The sequence below is a fragment of the Thamnophis sirtalis genome, unplaced genomic scaffold (genome assembly GCF_051295495.1).
Source record: "Thamnophis sirtalis isolate CommonGarterSnake01/CBP01778 unplaced genomic scaffold, rThaSir2_p1.2 scaffold_4, whole genome shotgun sequence".
Classification (NCBI taxonomy): Eukaryota; Metazoa; Chordata; class Lepidosauria; order Squamata; family Natricidae; genus Thamnophis; species Thamnophis sirtalis.
In genome coordinates this window covers 122,370,191-122,390,225 of record NW_028261384.1, presented here as the reverse complement: position 1 = coordinate 122,390,225, position 20,035 = coordinate 122,370,191, and the positions used below count along the sequence as shown (strand labels likewise).

Below are 20,035 nucleotides of genomic sequence, written 5' to 3'. Positions count from 1 at the left end.
TTCCGTTTCTTTCGCCCCAATGAAAATGTCAGCGATTGGCGAAGCTTTAATTAGGCCCACCTCCTTAGTATACTTCGTCGTGATTGCACCGCTACTGATGGAGCCCGGAGAGGCTGAAGCAGGGATTGCCATGGCAACGCGTGCTTTTCCCCGAGCCTCGCCGCCCAACTCGTCGAAATGGGGCCGGAGAACTTCGGGCCGGTAAAATAGAAGTGAAATTAATATTAAATTAATAGTTATAATTGCTATCTGGAATAAATAATTTCCTCGACGGAGAATGTTGTGATATTTGAGGGATAGAAATGCACATTCAACAGATCCAAAATCGCTTAGACGTTTCACCTGTTGAACGTCTGCCTGTAACAGTAACAGAGTTGGAAGGGATCTTGGAGGTCATCTAGTCCAACCGCCTGTCATGCAACCGCTGGCTACAAGTAGTAGAAAAAAACATGTCTATGAAGAGAGCTAAAGCTGAAAATGGCAAAACTCAAGTCAATTGATTGTTTAGCTTATTCTATAGTTAAATAATTGGGGTTGAAATTAATGAAAATTGTTTTATTACCCTCGCTGTCAGTGGGTCCCTCTTGACTAAATAAGATTTACCCAGTGAAGAAATCCAGTACAGCTGGTTCTTGACTTACAAACACAATAGAGCCCAAAATTTATGTTGCTAAATGGGAGATTTGTAAAGTAGATTGTACCCCATTTTATAAACTTTCTTATCACAGATGTTAATGGAACCACTGTAGTTGTTAAATTAGTAACAGATTTGTTGAGAGAATCTGGCTTCCCCCATTGATTTTGCTTGTCAGAAAGTTACAAAAGTTGATCACATGATCCCCGGACACTGCAACTGTCATAAATAGTCAGTTGCCAAGCATCCTAATTTCAGTCATGTGACCATGGGGATGCTGCAATGGTGTGAATGTGAAAAAGGGTCTTAAGTCACTTTTTTAAGTGCTGCTGTTTGAACAGTCATTAAATAAACGGTTGTAAGATGAGAACTACCTGTAGGGGAAATACCAGATATCATATGTAATTTGACATAACAGTAATAAAATTAATTCAGTGCATTGCTGCAGGAAGCATAATGGAAATATTTGAAATCTGAGTGGCTAGATATCCTGCAAGTAAACATGAACACATCTTCTCCTTATAACAAAGTTGACACAGCATACTTTTTTGAACTGTGGCTTGTTGAATAAACTGCAATGCTACAAGTAGATGTCTAAAATACATATGCAAATATAATTAAACACCACAAAGGTTAAAATACATATAAGCTTACAGTTATAGTAGACAATGCTTTATTGCAATCTATCAGATGATGTTTATCGAATGAAACATGGCTTATAGACCATAATGAGTGTGTGAATTAAATCTACAGTTCTACCAATAAAATGTGGTTAGTTTTTTTTCCCCCAGATGCCACCACTCTGCTTAACAACTAATTCCCACAACAGTCAATTTATTAAGACTGTATTACTATTATTCTTCTCATCCTTCCTAGTACCTGACTATAACCATGTTGCTTGTATCTCTACAATTTATGTTGTTTTGTTTCCTAGTGATTGCTTATTAGTAACCTATGACTATCACTAAGTGTTGTATCTTATGATTCTTGATGAATGTATTTTATTTTTCTGTATGTACTCTGAGAGCATATATACCAAAGATTAATTCCCTTTGTGTTCACACTTGGCCAATAAAGAATACTATTATAGTCTATTAGTATTGCTGATGCTTTTACTAAACAATGAACTGATCTTATTATGGACTAAACATCACACTATCAGAAAATGTATCTAAAACGTATCTTTTTCTTTCAGCCCAAGCCCCATAAGGCAAAAATATGTATGTGGTAAGTAGCTTTTCATTCTTGAGATTCTGAAGAGTTATTAAATTTACTATCTAAGAGCCAGTTGCATGTTGATCCACAGAGAGAGGTTCCTTGAATTTCTGGATGACTAGGCTACATCCTTTATCTATTTATTGTAAGCATCTTTAAACTTAAATGGACCTTATTTTCAAAAGAAACCTGTACAAGATCACACAAAACGGAAAAAACTGTGTTACAATAGCAACCCTTAGTTTTTCTCTTCTTTCTTTTTTGTGATGTTTCAGGAAATATTTAGATGTTCATTCCATGGATCTCATCAATAATGCTGAAACAACTGATGAACTGAAAAGGTGACGGGAATTTAAGATTATGAAACATTTCATGACTTCCTTTCTTAATCTCTTTCTTGAGAAAAACATGAGAAGTGCATAGAATGAAGATCTCAATAAATTCATTGCCAACCTGGTGATTAATAAAACCATTTTTCATCTATAGCACAACCCAGAAGTGTATTCATATACAATAAGATGCCTAGTTGTTCTCTAGTATTAAGCATCTTGCAAAAAAAGATGTATTGAGAATCCCAGCATAATGTAGTGCAATAAACAGATTTATCTCCCTCCCCTCATTAACAGAGGAGATAATCACACTATAAACATTTATCATTTTGGAGTGGTGGCAGTGAGTTTTGGGTTCAATTAGAAAAACCAAGTTGAAATTATGCCAGTTCTGAACAAATAAACCTACCAGCCTTACCATAGACATAGAAACTTTTAAAAAAGGTTATTATTAAGTAATGAAAATAGCCGGTAAATGGGTGTGAATGTTCAAGCTGTCACATCTCTCCCCCCCCCCCGCCCCAATTTTCCCTACTTTCTGCAGGCTTCTCTCTGATTTCTTTGATCTGAAGGATTTTGAATCAAATCCTCGCACTGCTATCTTGTTAGATTTGTACTTCTACACCATCCAGTTCAGCCGTGAGCAGAGCTTCAACCGGGAACAAACCTCTGCTTTCTTCTCAATTGTGAAGGATGTGCACGAGGCCTGTGTGGGTAAGGAACTGGACTTTGAGAAAGACTGCAAAAAGGAAAGTTGTAGGACTGGAGAAACATGAGGGAAGAAAATGGAAACTATTTATTTAGTAACTTGTGTATTTGGGCTTTCACACTGCTTCAGTCCCAAAGCTCTAAGCAACTTATTTCATTATTTACTTAAGAGTTTTAATAGTGTAATAGGCTGTGTAAGAGAAAATAATAATTGTTTCAGATGTCCAGATCACATTAAGTTTCTGCAGTTTGGCCTGACCCTGTTTGTCTTAGGCTGGCTATAGTACCACCAGTCCCATGTGCTATGTTTGCCTTTGATGTTATGTGGGAATACATGATGAGAAAATGTCTCTGTGAATAAGAGCAGCCAGCCATAGAAGGGGAAGGAAAAAGAGCCCCACCAGAGACAGTGATATGGAGGAACGGGGCAGCAGGGTGAGGCTAGAACTGGAAAGAAGAGGACAGGGAGGAAAGGAAAGAGGCTAAAGTGGACCTTTTGCTTATTCCTACCATGTTATTTTTGTGTAGAAACACCGCTGCCCAATGTGGAGGAATGCTATAAATATTTCTCTGAACTGATGTTCTGCCACTCCATTCGGGTGAGTGCGTGAATGCCAGGCAGGCCAAAAGTGACTTTATGTTGCCTTATCCACATACAAGTAGTCCTCACAACAATTCATTTAGTGACTTTTCAAATGGCACTGAAAAAAGTGATTTATGACCATTTTTCACATACAATTGTTGCATCATCCCTATGGTCACGTAATCAAAATTCAGAAGGTTAGCAACTGACTCCTATTTATGACTGTTGCAGTGTCCCTGGGTCATGTGATCACCTTTTGCAATCTTCTGACAAGCAGTCAAGGGGGATGCCAGATTCACTTAATAATTGTGTTACTAACTTAACAACTGCAATGATTCACTTGACAACTGTGGCAAGGAAGGTCATAAAATGGGGTAAAATTCACTTAATGGTTGTCTCACCTAAGAACAGAAATTTGGGGCTCAATCATGGTCATAAGTCGAGGACTACCTGTGGTTTGCTTTCAGTGAAGCTCCCCTGCAGAGAGCCTTCCTCTCCTCCCCTCTCCTTGCAGTGGTTCTATGGCTCCTATCCTTCTTTCTCTCTCTCTCTCAGAGGCCCCCCTTCAGCATCGATCTCTTCAGTCAGGACCAGCTGGTGCTCATAACCGACTACATGATTAACAGTTACTTCCGTCACTACAAACTTTACAAATACGCTTTCACCCCACAGGTAAGGCTGATTTCCTTTGGCCCAGGCAGTTCTAGGGAAAGGCTGGGGTTCTCTTGCCATTTTCCTGCAATGGGAAAGGAAGATCATCCCCTCTGGAAAACAGCCCAATTACAAAATGTGACCTCTGAAATTGTTTGGCTACTCCTGAGAATTTTATTGCCACAAGATGGAGCAGCATCTTTATGAAGGGAGCATACTAAACATAGAGGTTCAAGAAGGTGAAATCCAAATATTAGTCCATCACTCTGGGCTTACATCCCTGATTGTGTTTTAAATCAATAGGTGCGGCTAGACATCTCATTCACTTACGTTGGGATGCCTGAACCAGAATCCAAAGAGGACGGTGAGTGTTGAGGGCTAGAATTCTTTTGTAACTCACTTTTGAAGTTCTACTATACATTGATCCGTTCCTTTTTTTAATTGGGAGGATGAAGAAAAAGGAATGGAACAGGATGGGAATCTTCCTCCCAGATCGAATAGAGCTAAAGCTAGTGATAATCAGATTGGAAAGGTGGTTTAAGACAGCTTTCCCCCAGTCTGATGCCCTCCAGATATGGCTGGCTTACTGATCCTTCTCAATGCAACTGGGCATTGTAGTCTAGGGGGCAAGATAAACTATTGTGTTTTTCAACTTGAAGACTGGTGGACTTCAATTCCCAGAATTCACCAGCAGCCATAGCTTTCTGGGAGTCGAAGTCCACCCATCCTCAAGTTGCCAAGATTGAAAAACGCCTAAGTAATACATCATCCCCCAAATCTGTGGATCTGAAAACATACCAAGTTGCATGACATGGGCTTAGGCCATTGGCCAGTCTAGCTATTAGTTATCTCCCTCCTCAAAGAGGCTTTCAGATTGGAGATGGTCTCTTTCTCAACTCCATCAGTTTGAGATCCGTCCACTAGGGAAGGAATCTTGGACCTTGGATGTGCAAGGTGGATATGCTGCAATTGTGGCCTTTCTTCCTTTCAGGAGCGAAATTCGCAGGCATCGAAGGGGCCAACACTTGCTAATAGCCTTCCTTCCAAAGCTTGGCTTACGTAAAATGTGTTAGCTTATATCAACCAATCACGCAAAATAATAATTTATTAAAAATGAGAGCATTATCTGATCACTCTTCTTCTTCTAGGGCTGCTAAAAGATTTAGCGTCTTTCTCTTTTCTACAGAAGCTATGGCCGAGAGTACAGAAACAGGACTATCTTCTTTGCGTGAGGAATTGGAGGAAGCTGGGGCCCCTGAGGAAAGTAAGTGTCCACAGGGGCTTGAAGCTGGTATGGTGTATGGGTTTCAGAGGCAAACAATCAACAGCTCCATAGATCGTCCCTTTGCCATTAATAGCCATTCTCTTTTAGCCTTAGGAGGGATAATAGTTCTCTATCAGATAAATTACAAGTGCTAACTAATACATGACGTTTGGCAGTGAGGGGCCTGAAGCCTGATAGCAGTGCTTCTCGGGTTGCTTATTAGCAATAGGAATAGCAGTTATATACCATTTCATATAGTGCTTTACAGACCTCTCTAAGCAGTTTACAGTCAGCCTCTTGCCCCCAACAATCATTTACCCACCTCAAGGATGGAAGGCTGAATCAATCTTGAGTCAGTCAGGATCGAACTCCTGGCAGTCAGCAGAATTAGCCTGCAATACTGCATTCTAAGCACTTCCCCACTAGGTTACCTTTGTTAGAATTACAATTCACTGCTTCACCCATTTACAGGTCCCACGACTGCCCTGAGAGACTTCATTGTATCACAACTCAATCAGGAGTTAACCCAGCTGCGCCATTCCATCGACCAGCGTCTAAAAGTCACAGAGGACCAGTTTAATGCCAAGCTGATCCAGCTGGAGAAAGGTTCTGCTGCCGGCAAGGGGATTGCCAAGGGCAAGAAGAAGTAAGCAGACGAGAAAGGTTGGAGTGCAAGAGGACCATTTCCTGTCCCAGGGTTGTTTCTTCATTTCTGAGGCTTCTGCAGAAAGGGGTCGTCCAGAGAGCAAGAGAAAACACGAAGGGAATGGCAGTTAAAATAGGGGAAGCAGATGGAAAATCTGCTTTGGAAAATGTGATAAGGGTTTATGGAAAATCTCTCCTGGGTAAAGTCATATACTCACAGAAGGAACTGTTGTATAAAGCAGACTGTGTTATGATATTAAAGTGTGGGTAAAATATTGTCTACTGTTCGTTATTTGTTTCTAGCTCAAAAATAGCAGCATTATCAAGATCAAAAGCCAATCTGAATGTAGGTGATTCTCCATTTACATCCACAATTGAGCCCAAAATTTCTATTGCTAAGCACAGCAGTTGTTGAGTGAGTTTTGCCCCATTTTATGTCCTTTTTTTGCCACAGTTGTTAAACAAGCCTGCCTCTCCCCTCCTCCTCAGCTTTGCTTGCTGGAAGCCAGCTGGGAAGGTTACAAATGGTGATCACATCACTCCAGGATGCTTCAACTGTCAAAAATACATGCCAGTTGGCAAGCGTCTAAATTTTGATCACATAACTGTGTGGATGGTGCAATGGTTGTAAATGTGAAACTGGTCAAAAGTCATTTTTTTCCTTTTAATGGTGAATAAATAAATGCTTCTAAGTTGAGGAACATTTTTAAGGATTTAATGAAACCAAATGAATCAAGTCATTCCAATATGATTAGTTCCCATATTTAATAGAGAAAAAAACCTAGATTATCAATTTGGTGGTATACAGGTAGCCTCGACTTACAACAGTTCATTCAGTGACCATGCAAAGTTACAACAGCACTGAAAAAAGTGACTTATGATCCTTTTTCGCACTTATGACCATTGCAGCATCCCCAGGGTCATGTGATTTATATTCAGATGCTTGGCAAGTGACTTATATTTATGACAGTGTTGTGGCCCACCAGCAGACCTGGCAGCAGATTCGGACAGTGAGGAGGTTGGGGAAGAACATGGCCAGTTTTGGATTCTGGGGAAGGTTCTGATGAGGGCTCTGTGTCAGAGGCAGAGAGGGGGCCAGAGCCGTCAGGCAGTTATCAGCTGCCTTCAAAATCAGACATTAGTGAGGTAGAGAAACAGCTGGAGCCTGTTCCCAGTGTGCACATGCACAGAGTTGCCAGACAAAGGGAACAGCTAAAGAACAGGGGTCGACTTGGGAGTAAGGCCACAGGTGGATGATGAAGGGCCCCTCCCAGAGGAAATAAAAGAGGAGCGAAAGGGGAATGGAGTTTGCAGGAGACAATTAGTTTGCTTAATTGGTTCCTGACTCTCCAAGACTCCTTGCCAAGGTTTGCAGATAACAGCCTGTCAACTCTCCAAGCCAGATAAGTTCCGTGACTATAAATTCTCCCTTGAAAGACTTCGCTTGATGTGAAGGAGCAGAATTCATAGTAAATAAATAAAAGGGGTTCTTGTCCGGACCAGAAGTTGGCTTCAGCTCTTGGGAAGCCTCGGTCAGAACAGTCGGTTACAGTGTCCTGCGTTCACATGATCCCTTTGTGCAGCCTTCTGACAAGCAAAGTCCATGGGGAATCCACATTCACTTAACAACTGTGTTACTAATTTAACCCCAGCAATGATTCAGTTAGCAAATATGGCAAGTTGTAATATGGGATAAAAATTTTCACTTAGCAACATGAATTGTGGGCTCAACTCTGATCGTAAGTCGAGGATTATCTGTAAAGTGGTGGACTAGAAATCAGGAGAGCTTGAATTCTAATCTGTCAGGCAGGAAAAGAGGCTCACACACTCTTAGCCCAAGCTACCTCATATAATGTGGCTCTTGTGAAAGAAACAGGAAGTGAGAGCGTTATCAATGCTTCCTTGAGTTGCCCAAGATAGGCAGGATATAAATAAATACTGTTGGAAAGATTCTGGGGAGCCTCGTGCCTCAATCTGAGCACTCCTGGCCAACATAATGTAACTTGGCTGGGCAAACAGAAATATTTCTTTAATTAGAAGCTTTGACTGGAATACAACACTGCCAACTAGACTCCCGTGAACCTGGGTACGGTTGTTTTGGGCAAACCTTCCCTCATCCTAGCCCAGTTCCACCCACTCTGCCATTGTGGCCTAAATGTTTTTTTCCTGGGACATGCCAGATTCCAGCTGCATCATTCCCTCCACTTTGGTCACAGTGCTTGGGAATTTCTGGGACCTGGGGAAGACATGTCTGGCAAGGCCTCTGTTTCAGTATAAATTATTATGAATTCCTCCTCCAAACCTTACAACGAAAAGGAAGCCCAACTCTGAAGACACCTGCGGTCATATTTCACTTTTATTATAGTTGTCCAATTGTAAGGTGGGGGATGACAGGAAACAAACAACAACAAGCAGATCAGCAAAAAAGCCACGTCCACTACTTGATTGCAGCAAGGAGGAGAGATGCAAAATCTGATCCCATACTTGATCTCCAATACTGTCCAAATCTAAAGACACAGATTGTTCCCTCAGCAGAAGGGATTCCAGTGATGGATGAGGCCCCCGGACAGCCCTTACTGCGCAAAGGGTTTTGTCAGGGGCTCCTGGTCTTGCAGAAGAAGCAGATTGCTCTCCCCTGTCCCTCCTTTTGGACCAACACCATCAGTGTGACATCAACCCTACCCAAATCCAGAACAACCTTCCAGGTACAATCAGGGAATCCTGTCCCATCAACCCAAAATTCAAGATTCCCCGGGTTCTTGTTCCCTAGAAAGTCTCTTCCGTGCACAAGGAACCCAAAGGAGGACTTTAGCCATTGGCTGTCCTCTCCCCATGGGGGCAAGGATGAGATTCAGTTCTGTGAACCCCCCCCTGCCCCCTCAGCACCCCTCACCCACTCCTGTTTCACAGGGGCTCGAAGGTGTCTTTCTGGCAGAGGGGCTCTTCCGAGGGCGGGGCCTCCTCTCCTTCCGTGTTTAGCAAGACCATCTGGATGGCCTTGGGGACATTTTCGAAGAGGGCGGCCCGGTTCTGTTGTTCACCCTTCTTGACCCAGTGGCCGTAGATTCGGAAGGCACAAGCGTCAATCAGCTTGCGCACCCCCTTGAGGGCATAGGGGTCGCACAGCAGCAGCTCCTTCGTGACCGGGCGCACCCGGCGGTAGCTGGAATAGATGCGGATGGAAGCCCGAACTGTCCACACAATGACCTGCCATGGGGGGAAAGAGGAAGACGTCACAAATACAGGCCACAAGTCGGAGAGAAGGCGGCGAGGAGGTTTATAAGTCATCTCCCCCCTACTAGTGGTACAGGAAGTCCTCAGCTTAAAAAGTTCATTAAGCACCCCTCTGAAATTACAACATCACTGGGGGGGGGGGGGGAAGTGGCAGGATCGTTTTTTTTACACTTATAACCATTGCAACATCCCCCCCCCGGTCACGTGATCAAAATTCGGACCCTTGGCCACTGGTTCATATTCATGACCGTTGCCGTATCCTCGGATTATGTGATCCACTTTTGCAACCTTCTGGCAAGCAAAGTCAACAGGGGAGCCCGATTCACTTAACAACTGGGATACTAGCTGAACAACTGCAGTGATTCACTTGACAACAAACAGGGCAAGATTTCACATCACAACTGTTTCACTTAGCGACAGAAGTTTTGGGCTTGATTGTGGCCGTAGGTTGAGGATTACTTGTAGTGCTTCAGGGTATTTGTAGAGGCCTTTGCTCTCCTGCAGTGATTCTCAACAAGCTGGAGACGTGTGGACTTCAAGTCCCATAATTCCCCAGCCAGCATATATATACCTTCCACTCTGCTGAGACTGAGAAATGGTGCTTTAGAGAGAGAGAGACACTGAGTGCTGGATCTGGAACTTTCTGCATCCAAAGCATGTTCCTTTTGACATTTTTATTTTATTTTAAAAGGAATGGAGTCTAGAACACAGTTCCCCAACCTTTCCGGGTTGGTGGCCTGGAGTGGGAAGAGGAGACGGTTTTGTGGAAGGGACTGGCTCATGTGACTGTGCACGTGACCTTTTGAGAGGCATGGACTTCAACTTCCAGAATCCCCCCAGCCACCCAATTTTTTTTTTTAAACCCTCACGAAGTGAGCCATTTTGAAATGTCTCCCACACTCAGAAGTGTTAAAAGCAGACATCCTCAAAAAAAGCCATGTTTGGCTTTCACTTCGACCCAAAACCATTTTATTTTTGCTTCCGGAACGCTAAAAAAAACACCTGTTTTGCAGTCAATACAAAATACCCTTTTGGGAATGAAGAATGGAATAAAGACGACTTAAATGAATACCATGTATTATTCTTATCTATTTGTCATTAAATGAAGTAAGAATACTGCCACTTACTCTGAACTTATGGAAGGGACTGAAATGCCGCTGCTCCTTTCCGTAGCGCTGGAAAAAGGGGTGCTGCAGCGCCTCCTCAGCGCTCAGCCTTTCCACGGGATCTACTTTCAGCAGTCGGCAGATCTGCCAAAGGAAAGAAAGGAGGGGCAGGGAGTTTCCTAAGAATCATTCTGGGGAAAGAGGATTGCTGATGGATTCTGACATGGAAAAGAGGAACTGAGAAACAACCTCATGGTCTAAACATGTATTGATTTGATTTCTCCCCAATCCCACCCTTCTGTCTGTCAGGCTAGGCAGGCCAACATGATCCACAAAAAATACAGATAGTCTTCGACTTACGACCAAAACGAAGCCAACCCATTACAATCATAAGTCGTGACAGTCATAAAGTTAATCACTGCACAACTGGACCCCTTTTTATGACATTTTGACGGCAGTCCTGAAATCAACCACTATGGCTGTAAAGCAAACCAATGGCCGTTTTTGCCAAAAACTGGAAGTGCTGGGTTTTGCCCAAAAACCGTAGTGTGGTCAGGTGACCTTGGGACAATGCAAATGGCCACAAATGCAGCTGGTTGCCAAGTACCTGAATGCCGTCACATGACCAGCTTGGGGTTGGGGGGGAAGGCTGGCTTTGGTACTTCAGAACCGGGATCTAAGTACCTTTGGGGGTCCATCATAACTTCAAAACAATATTAAGTGACCAGTCGCAAATCATGGATAACTCTGTAGAGCAGAGTTCTCCAACCATTCTGGTTTGGTGGGCGGAGGGGCAGGAGAATTTATGTGCGCCTGCGAACAAGGCAGCACAAGATCACATGAATGGGGTTGCAACATCACGCAAATGAGACCATGAATGTGTGCGGGATGCAAACAGGTACGCATGTGCGATGCTCATTGCAACGCCAGCACCAGTTGTGATGCTCACTGCAGTGCTAGCACAAGTGGGAGGGGTGGGGTTAACTGATTAGCCATCCATGCGTCCCGGTTGCCAACAGGCCACAGTCTGGGAGTGGGCCTTGGCCCACAGGTTGGGGGCCCCTGGTGTAGAGTTTGGGATGGCAAAGCCCCCTCCAGCTTGACAAGCTCCAACGTGGAAGAGCTGCAGCCTTTTCATTTCTCTCCATTACCCCGCGAGGCCCAATGACGCTGCTGCCTTCTTACCAAATCCTTGACTGTGTCGGATCGGTCATCCCACTCTGGAGAACCAAAGTGATACCGGCCTTCCATGATCATCCGAAGCATCAACATCTGTTTGCGGTGCCAGAAAGGGGGAGAGCCGGCCAGGAGGGTGAAAAAGATAACGCCACAGGCCCAGCTGCAGGGAAGGAACATTAAGTAGAGAATATTTGTGACTCAGGATTGGACTGTGAAGGATGTGTCTCTGTGTTTTTATTTTTATAATTATAATGTACACTGAAGATGGCATTTAGTTTAGCTGTACGAAGTGCAGTGACAATAAAGTAAAGTAAACTTTAACTATGGAGTTTTTGGTGCTCTCTGAGCTCGGTTGTTTACTTGCAGATGTTTCATTACCCAATTAATCACCAGTGCAATCGAACAGTAAACAACAGCCTAATCAAGGAACCATCAAAAATACTCCCAACAACCCTGACAGGGCAAGTCACCGGTGTATAAACGAACTCCACTCCCTTGTAGCACTGATGATGTCACTTTTTTGGGTAATGAGGCATCTGCAAGAAAACCAACAACCTCAGGGAGCACCAAGGACCTCAAAAGGAGATGATTATTTTCGGATGCCTCACTCCACCTTGGCTGGCAGGTGAGGACAATCGTAGTCCAGGATGTCTGATGCTCAAAAGGTTGGGGAAGGTTCCCTGACCCCATCCCATTCCCTAAGTATAACTTACAGATCCACCTCCTTCCCATAACCAGGGTGAGTCTCGTCCATAGAACATTTCAATATTTCTGGTGCCAGATAGCCTGGGGTACCGCATAGTTCTGCAGGGAAGAGTCAACAGATTCAGAGAACTTCAGAGAAATGCAAATTGGGAGACCTTTTCAGAACAAGAAAGGTGGATTGAATAGCCTACGAAAAGACGCTGCGAGCTGAGCTTTCCTGCCTGCCCTGTGCCTTAACAGAAAGCTGCTCCATGGGGAGCAGTTGGAAAGGCCTCCCCACAGAAACGGCACCGGAGGGGACCCCACACCACACCTCGAAGTTTCTCTCCCGGCTTCAAATGGCAAGAGAAGCCGAAATCAGATAGTTTGATGCTAAGATCGTCGTTCATCAGGATGTTCTCCGGTTTGAGGTCGCGATGGACGATGTGGTTCTCATGAAGATAGTTTACGGCCTCCAGGAGGGCACGCATGATGCACCTGAAAGAAGGCAACACAGAGGCCGGGGCTGATGCAAGGACCAGGCCTTGAAGCCTTTCGCAATCTAGGCCCAACAGTGGACTTTCGGTTTACCTGGTCTCTTTTTCACTGATGGTTACTTTCTCCGTAAGATAGTCAAAAAGCTCACCACGTCTCATTCTGCAAGGAAAATTAAGAGTCTGAAAGCAGAATGCTCTCTTTCTTGCATTTACTTGTTTTATTTAGTGTATGGCTCTCTTTCTCATAATTATAATTTAATGTAGGGTTATACTGGCAGCTTTAAGCTTTGCGGACTTCACTCCCAGAATTCCCCAGCCAGCGTATCATTTTATTTCCCACCCATTTTCAAATGTTGGTTACTTACAAATCAAAGACTAGGAACATGAAAGTAGATGTCTCATAGGAATCTATCAGCGTGACTGGAGAAAAAAGAAGAATGGTCACTTAGGTCATAATTGCTTCAGTGTTTATAAAATGACACTTGTATCTAATGGCAGAATAAAAAGACAGGCAGTCCTCAATTAATCACCGCAATTGAGGCCAGAATTTTGGTTGCAAGCCATTGCGGTCATTAAGCAGGTAACCTTGTGACCTGATTTGGTTTTATGACTGCTTACATGATCTCTTTACAAGCCAGTTGGGTAATTTTGGGCCAATCGCCAGTAGACTGAGCTCTAGTCCCAGAGGAGGGGTGCTGCCACTTCGGACCGCTTCAGGTGAACTGGTAGTTCCGACCAATGTTGGAACAAGAAAACACTGCGCAGAAGTTTCAATCTGTCCCACAGTATTTTTTAATGTCTTAAAATATGACTGAAAATATCCCCCCCTCCCTTCCTGCTCTCTCTGCACTGAACTCTCTCCTCCATCTGGTAATTGGTGAAATCAAGGAAGACTCTGCCCAGAGACCGATGACGCTGCAGAAGGGAGAATTCCCATTGGTCCTCTGGGGCTTCGTCGGTTCCTAGGAAAAGGTGATTCGCTGGTTGTAGCCGGCGTTTCTCTGCACATCCAGGGTTTCTCAGGCATTGCGTTGTCGGAAGCCCTGTTCTGGGCTCCTCAGTCTTTCTGCAATCCCTTCGCTTTGCGGAGAGAGGAAAGCAGCATGGAGTTGGACTGCCTGAGCCAAAGGGGTCCATGGGATCTTGAGACTTGATTTTTGAGCAGTACCAATCCATTCCACTCTTTCCTTTCCCTTTCTCTCCTTCTATCTTCCATTCCTTTGACTTTTCCTTTCCTTATTTCCTTTCCTTGCCTTTTCTTCTTTCCCATTTCCTTTCCTTTCCCTCCCCCTTCCTTCCCTCCCTTCCTTCCTGGGGGTCTGAGGGAGAGGACCCTTTTCCTCCTTGCCCCACTCCCCAACATCTGCTCTGAAAGCAATTATGGCTAAAAAAAGAAAAATCAGGTGCTCAGGCATGAAAATGTGCCGCTCAAACACTATGCTTTTCTGCACACACTGAAGAAAAATTAGAGGGAACATTGGTTCCAACCACCGGATGGGCACGCCCACCCGCACCAACCTGTCCTATTTATCTCAAGCTCTGGCTTTGTTCCCCCACCACGAAGCCGAGCTGATTGCCGTGCCTCACCTGGTCTACTCACCATGGCTGCCTGAGGTGGTTTGCTGTGTGTTTGAAGCCGCGCGAAGGTGAGGAAGGCGTATGTGCATTTCCAGTGAACCAGTTGTTAACATATGTGCAGCCCACCTGCCTACCTAGTCCTCTCCTAGGCATGAATACTGGTTGGGTGACTTTGGGCCAGCCATTCTCCCTCACCTCTACCCACTTCACTGGATTGTTGTCAGGGAGGGAAATAGGAGTAGTAAGTAGTACAAGCAGTCCTTAACTTACAACCACTATTGAGTCCAAAATGTATGTTTCTAAGTGAGACATTTCTTATGTGAATTTTGCCCCATTGTTAAGTTACTAACCCAGTTGTTAAGTGAACCTGGCTCTCCCACTGACTTTGCTTGTCAGAAGATTGCAAAAGGTGATCGCGTGACCCCAGGACACTGCAACCTTCACAAATATGAGTCAGTTGTCAAACATCTGGATTTTGATCATGCGACCGTGGGGAGGCAAAGCAGTCATAAAATGCGAAAAATGGTCATAAGTCACTTGTTTCAGGGCCCTTTGTAACTTTGAACGGTGAAAGCAAATAAATAAAATAAATCTGCAGGACAGAGGAGGGTACTGAGAGGATGCAGGTGGTACAGCCACACTTACTGATGAATGGGTGACCGGACACCTGGTGCAGGATGGCAATCTCTTTGCTGGTTGACAAGCGCACTTCTTCCAGCTGCTGGGGAGTCATGCGCTCCGGGGTTACCTCAATGATCTTCACTGCAAACTCCTGTCCTGTCTGCTTGTGAATACATCGCCGGACCACGCTGCTAACCCCTCTGTGAGTGGGATGAGCAGACGATGTGCAGAAAAATCAATTTTCCAGAAAAACTAATGTGTCCCAGTGTGGGAAAATAAACTGAGATACTTCCACCCCTCCAAGTCCTTCCGTTGCATCCCTTCTAGCCTCACCTGCCAATAACGTCCTTGGGGTCATATTTTTGGTAGAATTCCTTGGCTCCAGCCCAGTCTGGAAGCTCGTCATCCAGGCCCACGTCTCGTGTCATTGTGCTGGAGGCAACCACAGGTGCCGATTCAGATTCTGAAATGCACAAAGAGGCAAAGGGAAACCTGTCAAAAGTACTTTCTGGACGCGGATGCTCCCTCATCTCCATGCACAAGTCTAAGAAGAGACCTAAGTGGGAAAATCAACCTACGTGATGTCCTCAGGCCGAGACATTCCAATGCACACATGGCTTTCTTGGTGGACTTCTTGGAAGAGACAAAGGAAAAGGACTTAATTGGACTGAAGAGACTAACCCCCTTTCTAAAAAAAAATTATTCAGTGGCAGGATGGATTTTAAGACATAGGGAACTACCCCAAGGAGCTCTCCCCTACAGTCAAACAGAGCTGTGATTCCTCATTTGGATCTATTAACAAATAAACAATCTATCAATTAACATTTTGCACCTTTGTGCTACAATGGGTGTAGCAAATCAGGGCAAAAATGCCACAAAGATTTGACACACACGCCATATATAGTATAAGAAATAATGGGATTAGAGGCATGACCAAGCAAAGATATCTCCTTGGAATATCCCATTAAAATATTCCAAATATGTATCAGCCTCTAAAAGGTAAAGGTTCCTCTTGCACATATGTGCTAGTCGTTCTCGACTCTAGGTGGCAGTGCTCATCTCCATTTCAAAGCCAAAGAGGCAGCACTGTCCGAAGATGTCTCCGTGGTCATGTGGCCAGCATGACTAAACGTTGAAGGCGCACGGAACGCTGTTACCTTCCCACCAAAGGTGGTTCCTATTTTTCTACTTGCATTTTACATGCTTTCAAACTGCTAGGTTGGCAGAAGCTGGGACAAGTAATGGGAGCTCACTCCGATATGCAGCACTAGGGATTCGAACAGTCAAACTGCTGACCTTTCTTATCGACAAACTCAGCGTCTTAGGCACTGAGCCACTACAATTCCACATTTTGCCCAGAGTCATACCTTCTTCCTAATGTCTGCTTTTCCATCCCACTAAAATTATGTCTAAACCTCTAAAAAGTCATATCATTTTAGCTTCATCACAATTTTAGAATTGGAATCTAGATCTCCCCTCAATAAAGATGTAAATCTTGCAATGTTTCCTTAGGAGTATAAATGTCATTAAACTTAAATGAAATGGGGGTTTTCCCCAAGAAAAGATGCATAAACCTGACAATATTGTCCAATGAGAGATCTTTGGTGCTCTCTGACCTTAGTTGTTTTGTTGCAGACATTTCATTACCCAAACTAGATAATACTACAGTAGCACTGATAATGTTATGTAATTTGGGTAATGAAACATCTGCAAGAAAACAAGCAAGTTCAGAGACCACCAAGGATCCCTCATTTCAACCCTGAGTTACAAATATTCTCCTTTATAAGTTATTTCTAATAGCATGGTAAATCAAATTGGCTCAGAGAGCGTTCTACTTACTACGATAGCTTTCTCAACTTCACGCCCTCTGGAACTCATAACTGTCGAATACAAATATCTGTTTGTCACATTTGCTAAGAAATTACATGAGTGGTAATCCAAAATTTCCAAATGATACCAGGAAAAAAGGGAAGGCATTCGTTGGTTGTGTTGCTGAATCTACAGGCTGAAATTCTCCACAATTTAATATTAAAGGATATTAAGAAGGGCATCTTCTATCTTTAAGCACTATTGATGTGTTTGGTTTTTAAAAAATAGATAGCAAGAAACCTGTTTTACGAATCTGGATTCAGTACATGAAAATCTACATGATTTTATCTAGAGTAGTGGTTCTCAACCTTTTTTTGGCCATGCCCATCTAAGCATTTTTAAAATCCTGATGCCCCTCCCCCTATAATTCTTACTTTCCTCAAAAAGTGAACTCTACTCATGCAGAGGAGGCTTAAAAGGCCATTAGTTTGGTTTAAACAAGGTTAAAATTGCCAGCATTGAAAATTAAATTCCCCCTCCCCTGTGGGGCCCACATTGGGAACCGCTGGCCTAGAGTATACCATCCATTTCTATGCCTTATCACAGAAAGAGAGCGGGGAGAGAGATGGAGGGAGGGGGAGAGTGGGGTGTAAGGGAGGACGGAAGGAGGGAGGGGGAAATGGTGGCGTGGGAGAGGGGGGAAGGGGAATAGAAGGAGGGGGAGAGGGAGGGAGGAGGAAATGGAGGAGTGGGAAGGGGAATGGAAGGAGGGGGAGGGAGGGGTGTGGGTAAGGGAGAAGGGAAAGGAGGGAGCGAGGAGGAAAGGAAGGAGAGGGAGACGGGGGGGGGGGGAGAAGGGATACCTGCATACTTATCCCTGCACTTGGCCCTTGTTTCCTGAACATACTTAGAATACCGGCCTACCTTCCAAGGTTGTTGCAATTACTCAGAAATTAAGGAGCCAGGCGCGAAGCCTTCAAACGCAGCGTCCTAAGGACAAAACACAGAAAACGCCCATGAGATTACAAGAACGGGCTCTGCGGCGAAAGCTTCATCTTCCATCCCTCTCCCCCCCACCACCACCACCGCCAACATTTGCTAGGCCACGAGGAGAAATGCACTCTGCGCGTTCTCAGGAACTACACGCTTTGCATTTTAGGTCCGTGGCCTAGCAGCGAGAGAGGGGGGGGGAGAAATTCCGGGGTTGAGCGGTTCCGAGTCCCACGACGCCCACCCCACCATTACCCGCCTCTCCCGGCCCATAAGCCCGGTCCGCTTACCTTCTCTCGGCCTCTCTTTTTGCAGGGGGGGCCTTTGGTCTCCCGTTATGCAACGTGCTCCCGCAGGAAGAGACGCCCCCAGAGGCTCACCTGGCGGCGCCCTCGCTTTAATTGAGTGAATGACACCCCCCCACGACCACAGCCGGCGACTTCCCGGGCCCCGCCCCTTCGATGGGATTGGTTCGCGTTCCCTTCAATGCGGCGGGGTGTGACCAGAGCGACCAACCGGACTGGCGAGAGCGGCGCCCAATGGCCAGACGAAACAGAGAGCGAAGGGAGGCGGGCTTGTCTAACGGCAGAAGCCAATCAAATGAAGAAGAAAAAGAAAAAAGAAATGGAAGGGCGGGGATTAAAAAGGAGAAGCGCTGTTTCCTACCCCACCCTACCGACGAGAGGAAGTTCATCCAATGAGAATGGAAAGGTTGTTAAGGTGTCAGGAGGATGAACCAATCGACTGCTGGGATTTGGATAAGGGGGGGGAGAGGCGGCGCGGCCCGGTAAACAAACTTTGGGTGAAGCTTAGCCAATCGGGAAAGGGAAGGGGCGAGTGCCAGGTGAAAGGGTTATTCTAGGTTTCACGGTCGCCAAAGGAAAGATCGAGAGGCCGGAGGGGGGGGGGATTCTTCCACGCCTTTCTTCTAGGCTTGGTCACGTAATCACACAGGGCAGTGTTATTACGCGCAATCAGTGATGGGATTCAAATAATAACCGTTTTTTTGCTCTAATGACCAGCTGGGTGAGTGTGACTAGGTGGGCTTGATTGGTCTCACCCTTAGGAAAATGTTCCTTACTCCAACTCACAATAAAATAGCACTGTTCCAATAGTGCGAGTACAATAGAATAACAGGGTTGGGAGGACCTTGGAGGTCTTCTAGTCCAAAACCCTGCTTAGGCAGGAAGCTCTACACCACTTCAGACAAATGATGGCTATCCAACATCTTCTTAAAAACCTCCAGTGTTGGAGCATTCACAACTTCTGGAGGCAAGTAATTCCACTAATTGTTCTGTCGGGAAATGTGAGGGGCTTCTACAAAAACGAGGGAGTCAAATCTATTTTTTGCAAAGCACCAAAAGACACGAACCAACGATGGAAACTAACCAAAGAGAGAAGCAACTTAGGACTAAGGAGAAATTTCCTAAGGGTGAGACCAAATCGATCAATGGAATAGCTTTGCCTTCAGAAGTTGTGGGTGCTCCATCACTAGAAGCTTTAGGAAGTACACCCCAAAGGACAATGCCCTTAAACCAATGTAGAAAACTTAAAACAGCCATTCCCCTTTAAAAAAAAAGACAGAACCCCCAAAAAGTCAAAAGCAAAGGCACCAGCTGAGAGAAACAGAGTAGCTGCTCACGCTAATTGAAAACTGGGCATGTTGCCAAAAGCCATTAACCCTTCCAACTCTATTATTATGTTATCTATATTCTAAATTGGGTGCTTTGCAGTAGAAGCAATACAGCTTACTGGACCACACATGCATTAAACTTGCAGCCTGTTTGATCAATCTGCATCATTGTCCCCTCCTGTATCTTCCCCCCACCCACCCCCCAGGAAGAAACAAGCAGTAGCCAACATTGCAGCGGCTATAAAAGGTCTTGGGAAACTCCAGGGAGTATCAGCTGACCACAGAAGTGTTAACTTAATACCATTTAGAATGAAAATGTTTGTAATCTTGTACTTCCCATCTCTAGATGGGTGATTGATGGGTTTCCTGGGTATTTCCCTGACCTAACCCTGTCAGTTTCTATTGTTTATTGACTTTATTCAAGGTGTGTGCAGGCTGCATTCTAGCTTCAACTATTAAGTGGTTCTTGGAACTTTTAACTGAAGAGAGAAGGAAAAAAAAACCTCTCTCTTGCACTTTATTTTCCGCCAGTTCTCCAAACCGCACAATTAATTAATTAACGGTTTGGGTGAACTGGTGGGAACCAGCTAAATCCCATCACTGCACACAATCTGCCCTAGCCGGACCCTCTGCCCAGATGGGCAGCTCGAGGTCACCTCAGATCTGCAGCCATCT

General features: G+C 44.7%; 2 protein-coding genes across 4 annotated transcripts; one reads left to right on the top strand and one right to left on the bottom strand.

Moving 5' to 3' along the window:
- Positions 1-81: 81 nt before the first annotated feature.
- On the top strand, positions 82-6,307 carry CFAP119 (cilia and flagella associated protein 119). The gene is made up of 9 exons (XM_014071215.2): positions 82-201; positions 1,830-1,861; positions 2,125-2,190; positions 2,723-2,892; positions 3,415-3,485; positions 4,025-4,141; positions 4,424-4,484; positions 5,307-5,384; positions 5,856-6,307. Exons 1-9 carry the CDS (start codon positions 178-180, stop codon positions 6,032-6,034), a joined length of 798 nt encoding a protein of 265 aa, XP_013926690.2. The 5' UTR covers positions 82-177; the 3' UTR covers positions 6,035-6,307.
- A 1,687-nt stretch (positions 6,308-7,994) lies between these two features.
- PHKG2 (phosphorylase kinase catalytic subunit gamma 2) lies at positions 7,995-18,237 on the bottom strand. 3 transcript variants are annotated; one of them, XM_087714072.1, is made up of 13 exons: positions 18,018-18,237; positions 17,662-17,727; positions 16,768-16,808; positions 15,507-15,561; positions 15,262-15,391; positions 14,953-15,128; positions 13,095-13,149; positions 12,824-12,889; positions 12,567-12,730; positions 12,262-12,352; positions 11,555-11,708; positions 10,391-10,513; positions 7,995-9,236 (listed from the first exon to the last, which is right to left on the bottom strand). In XM_087714072.1, exons 3-13 carry the CDS (start codon positions 16,804-16,806, stop codon positions 8,934-8,936), a joined length of 1,356 nt encoding a protein of 451 aa, XP_087570198.1. In that variant the 5' UTR covers positions 16,807-16,808; positions 17,662-17,727; positions 18,018-18,237; the 3' UTR covers positions 7,995-8,933. The 3 variants fall into 3 exon arrangements, with proteins under 3 accessions (XP_087570198.1, XP_087570199.1, XP_013926696.2); XM_087714073.1 differs by lacking the exon at positions 15,507-15,561; XM_014071221.2 differs by lacking the exons at positions 15,507-15,561; positions 16,768-16,808 and having other exon boundaries at positions 18,018-18,236.
- Positions 18,238-20,035: the final 1,798 nt, after the last annotated feature.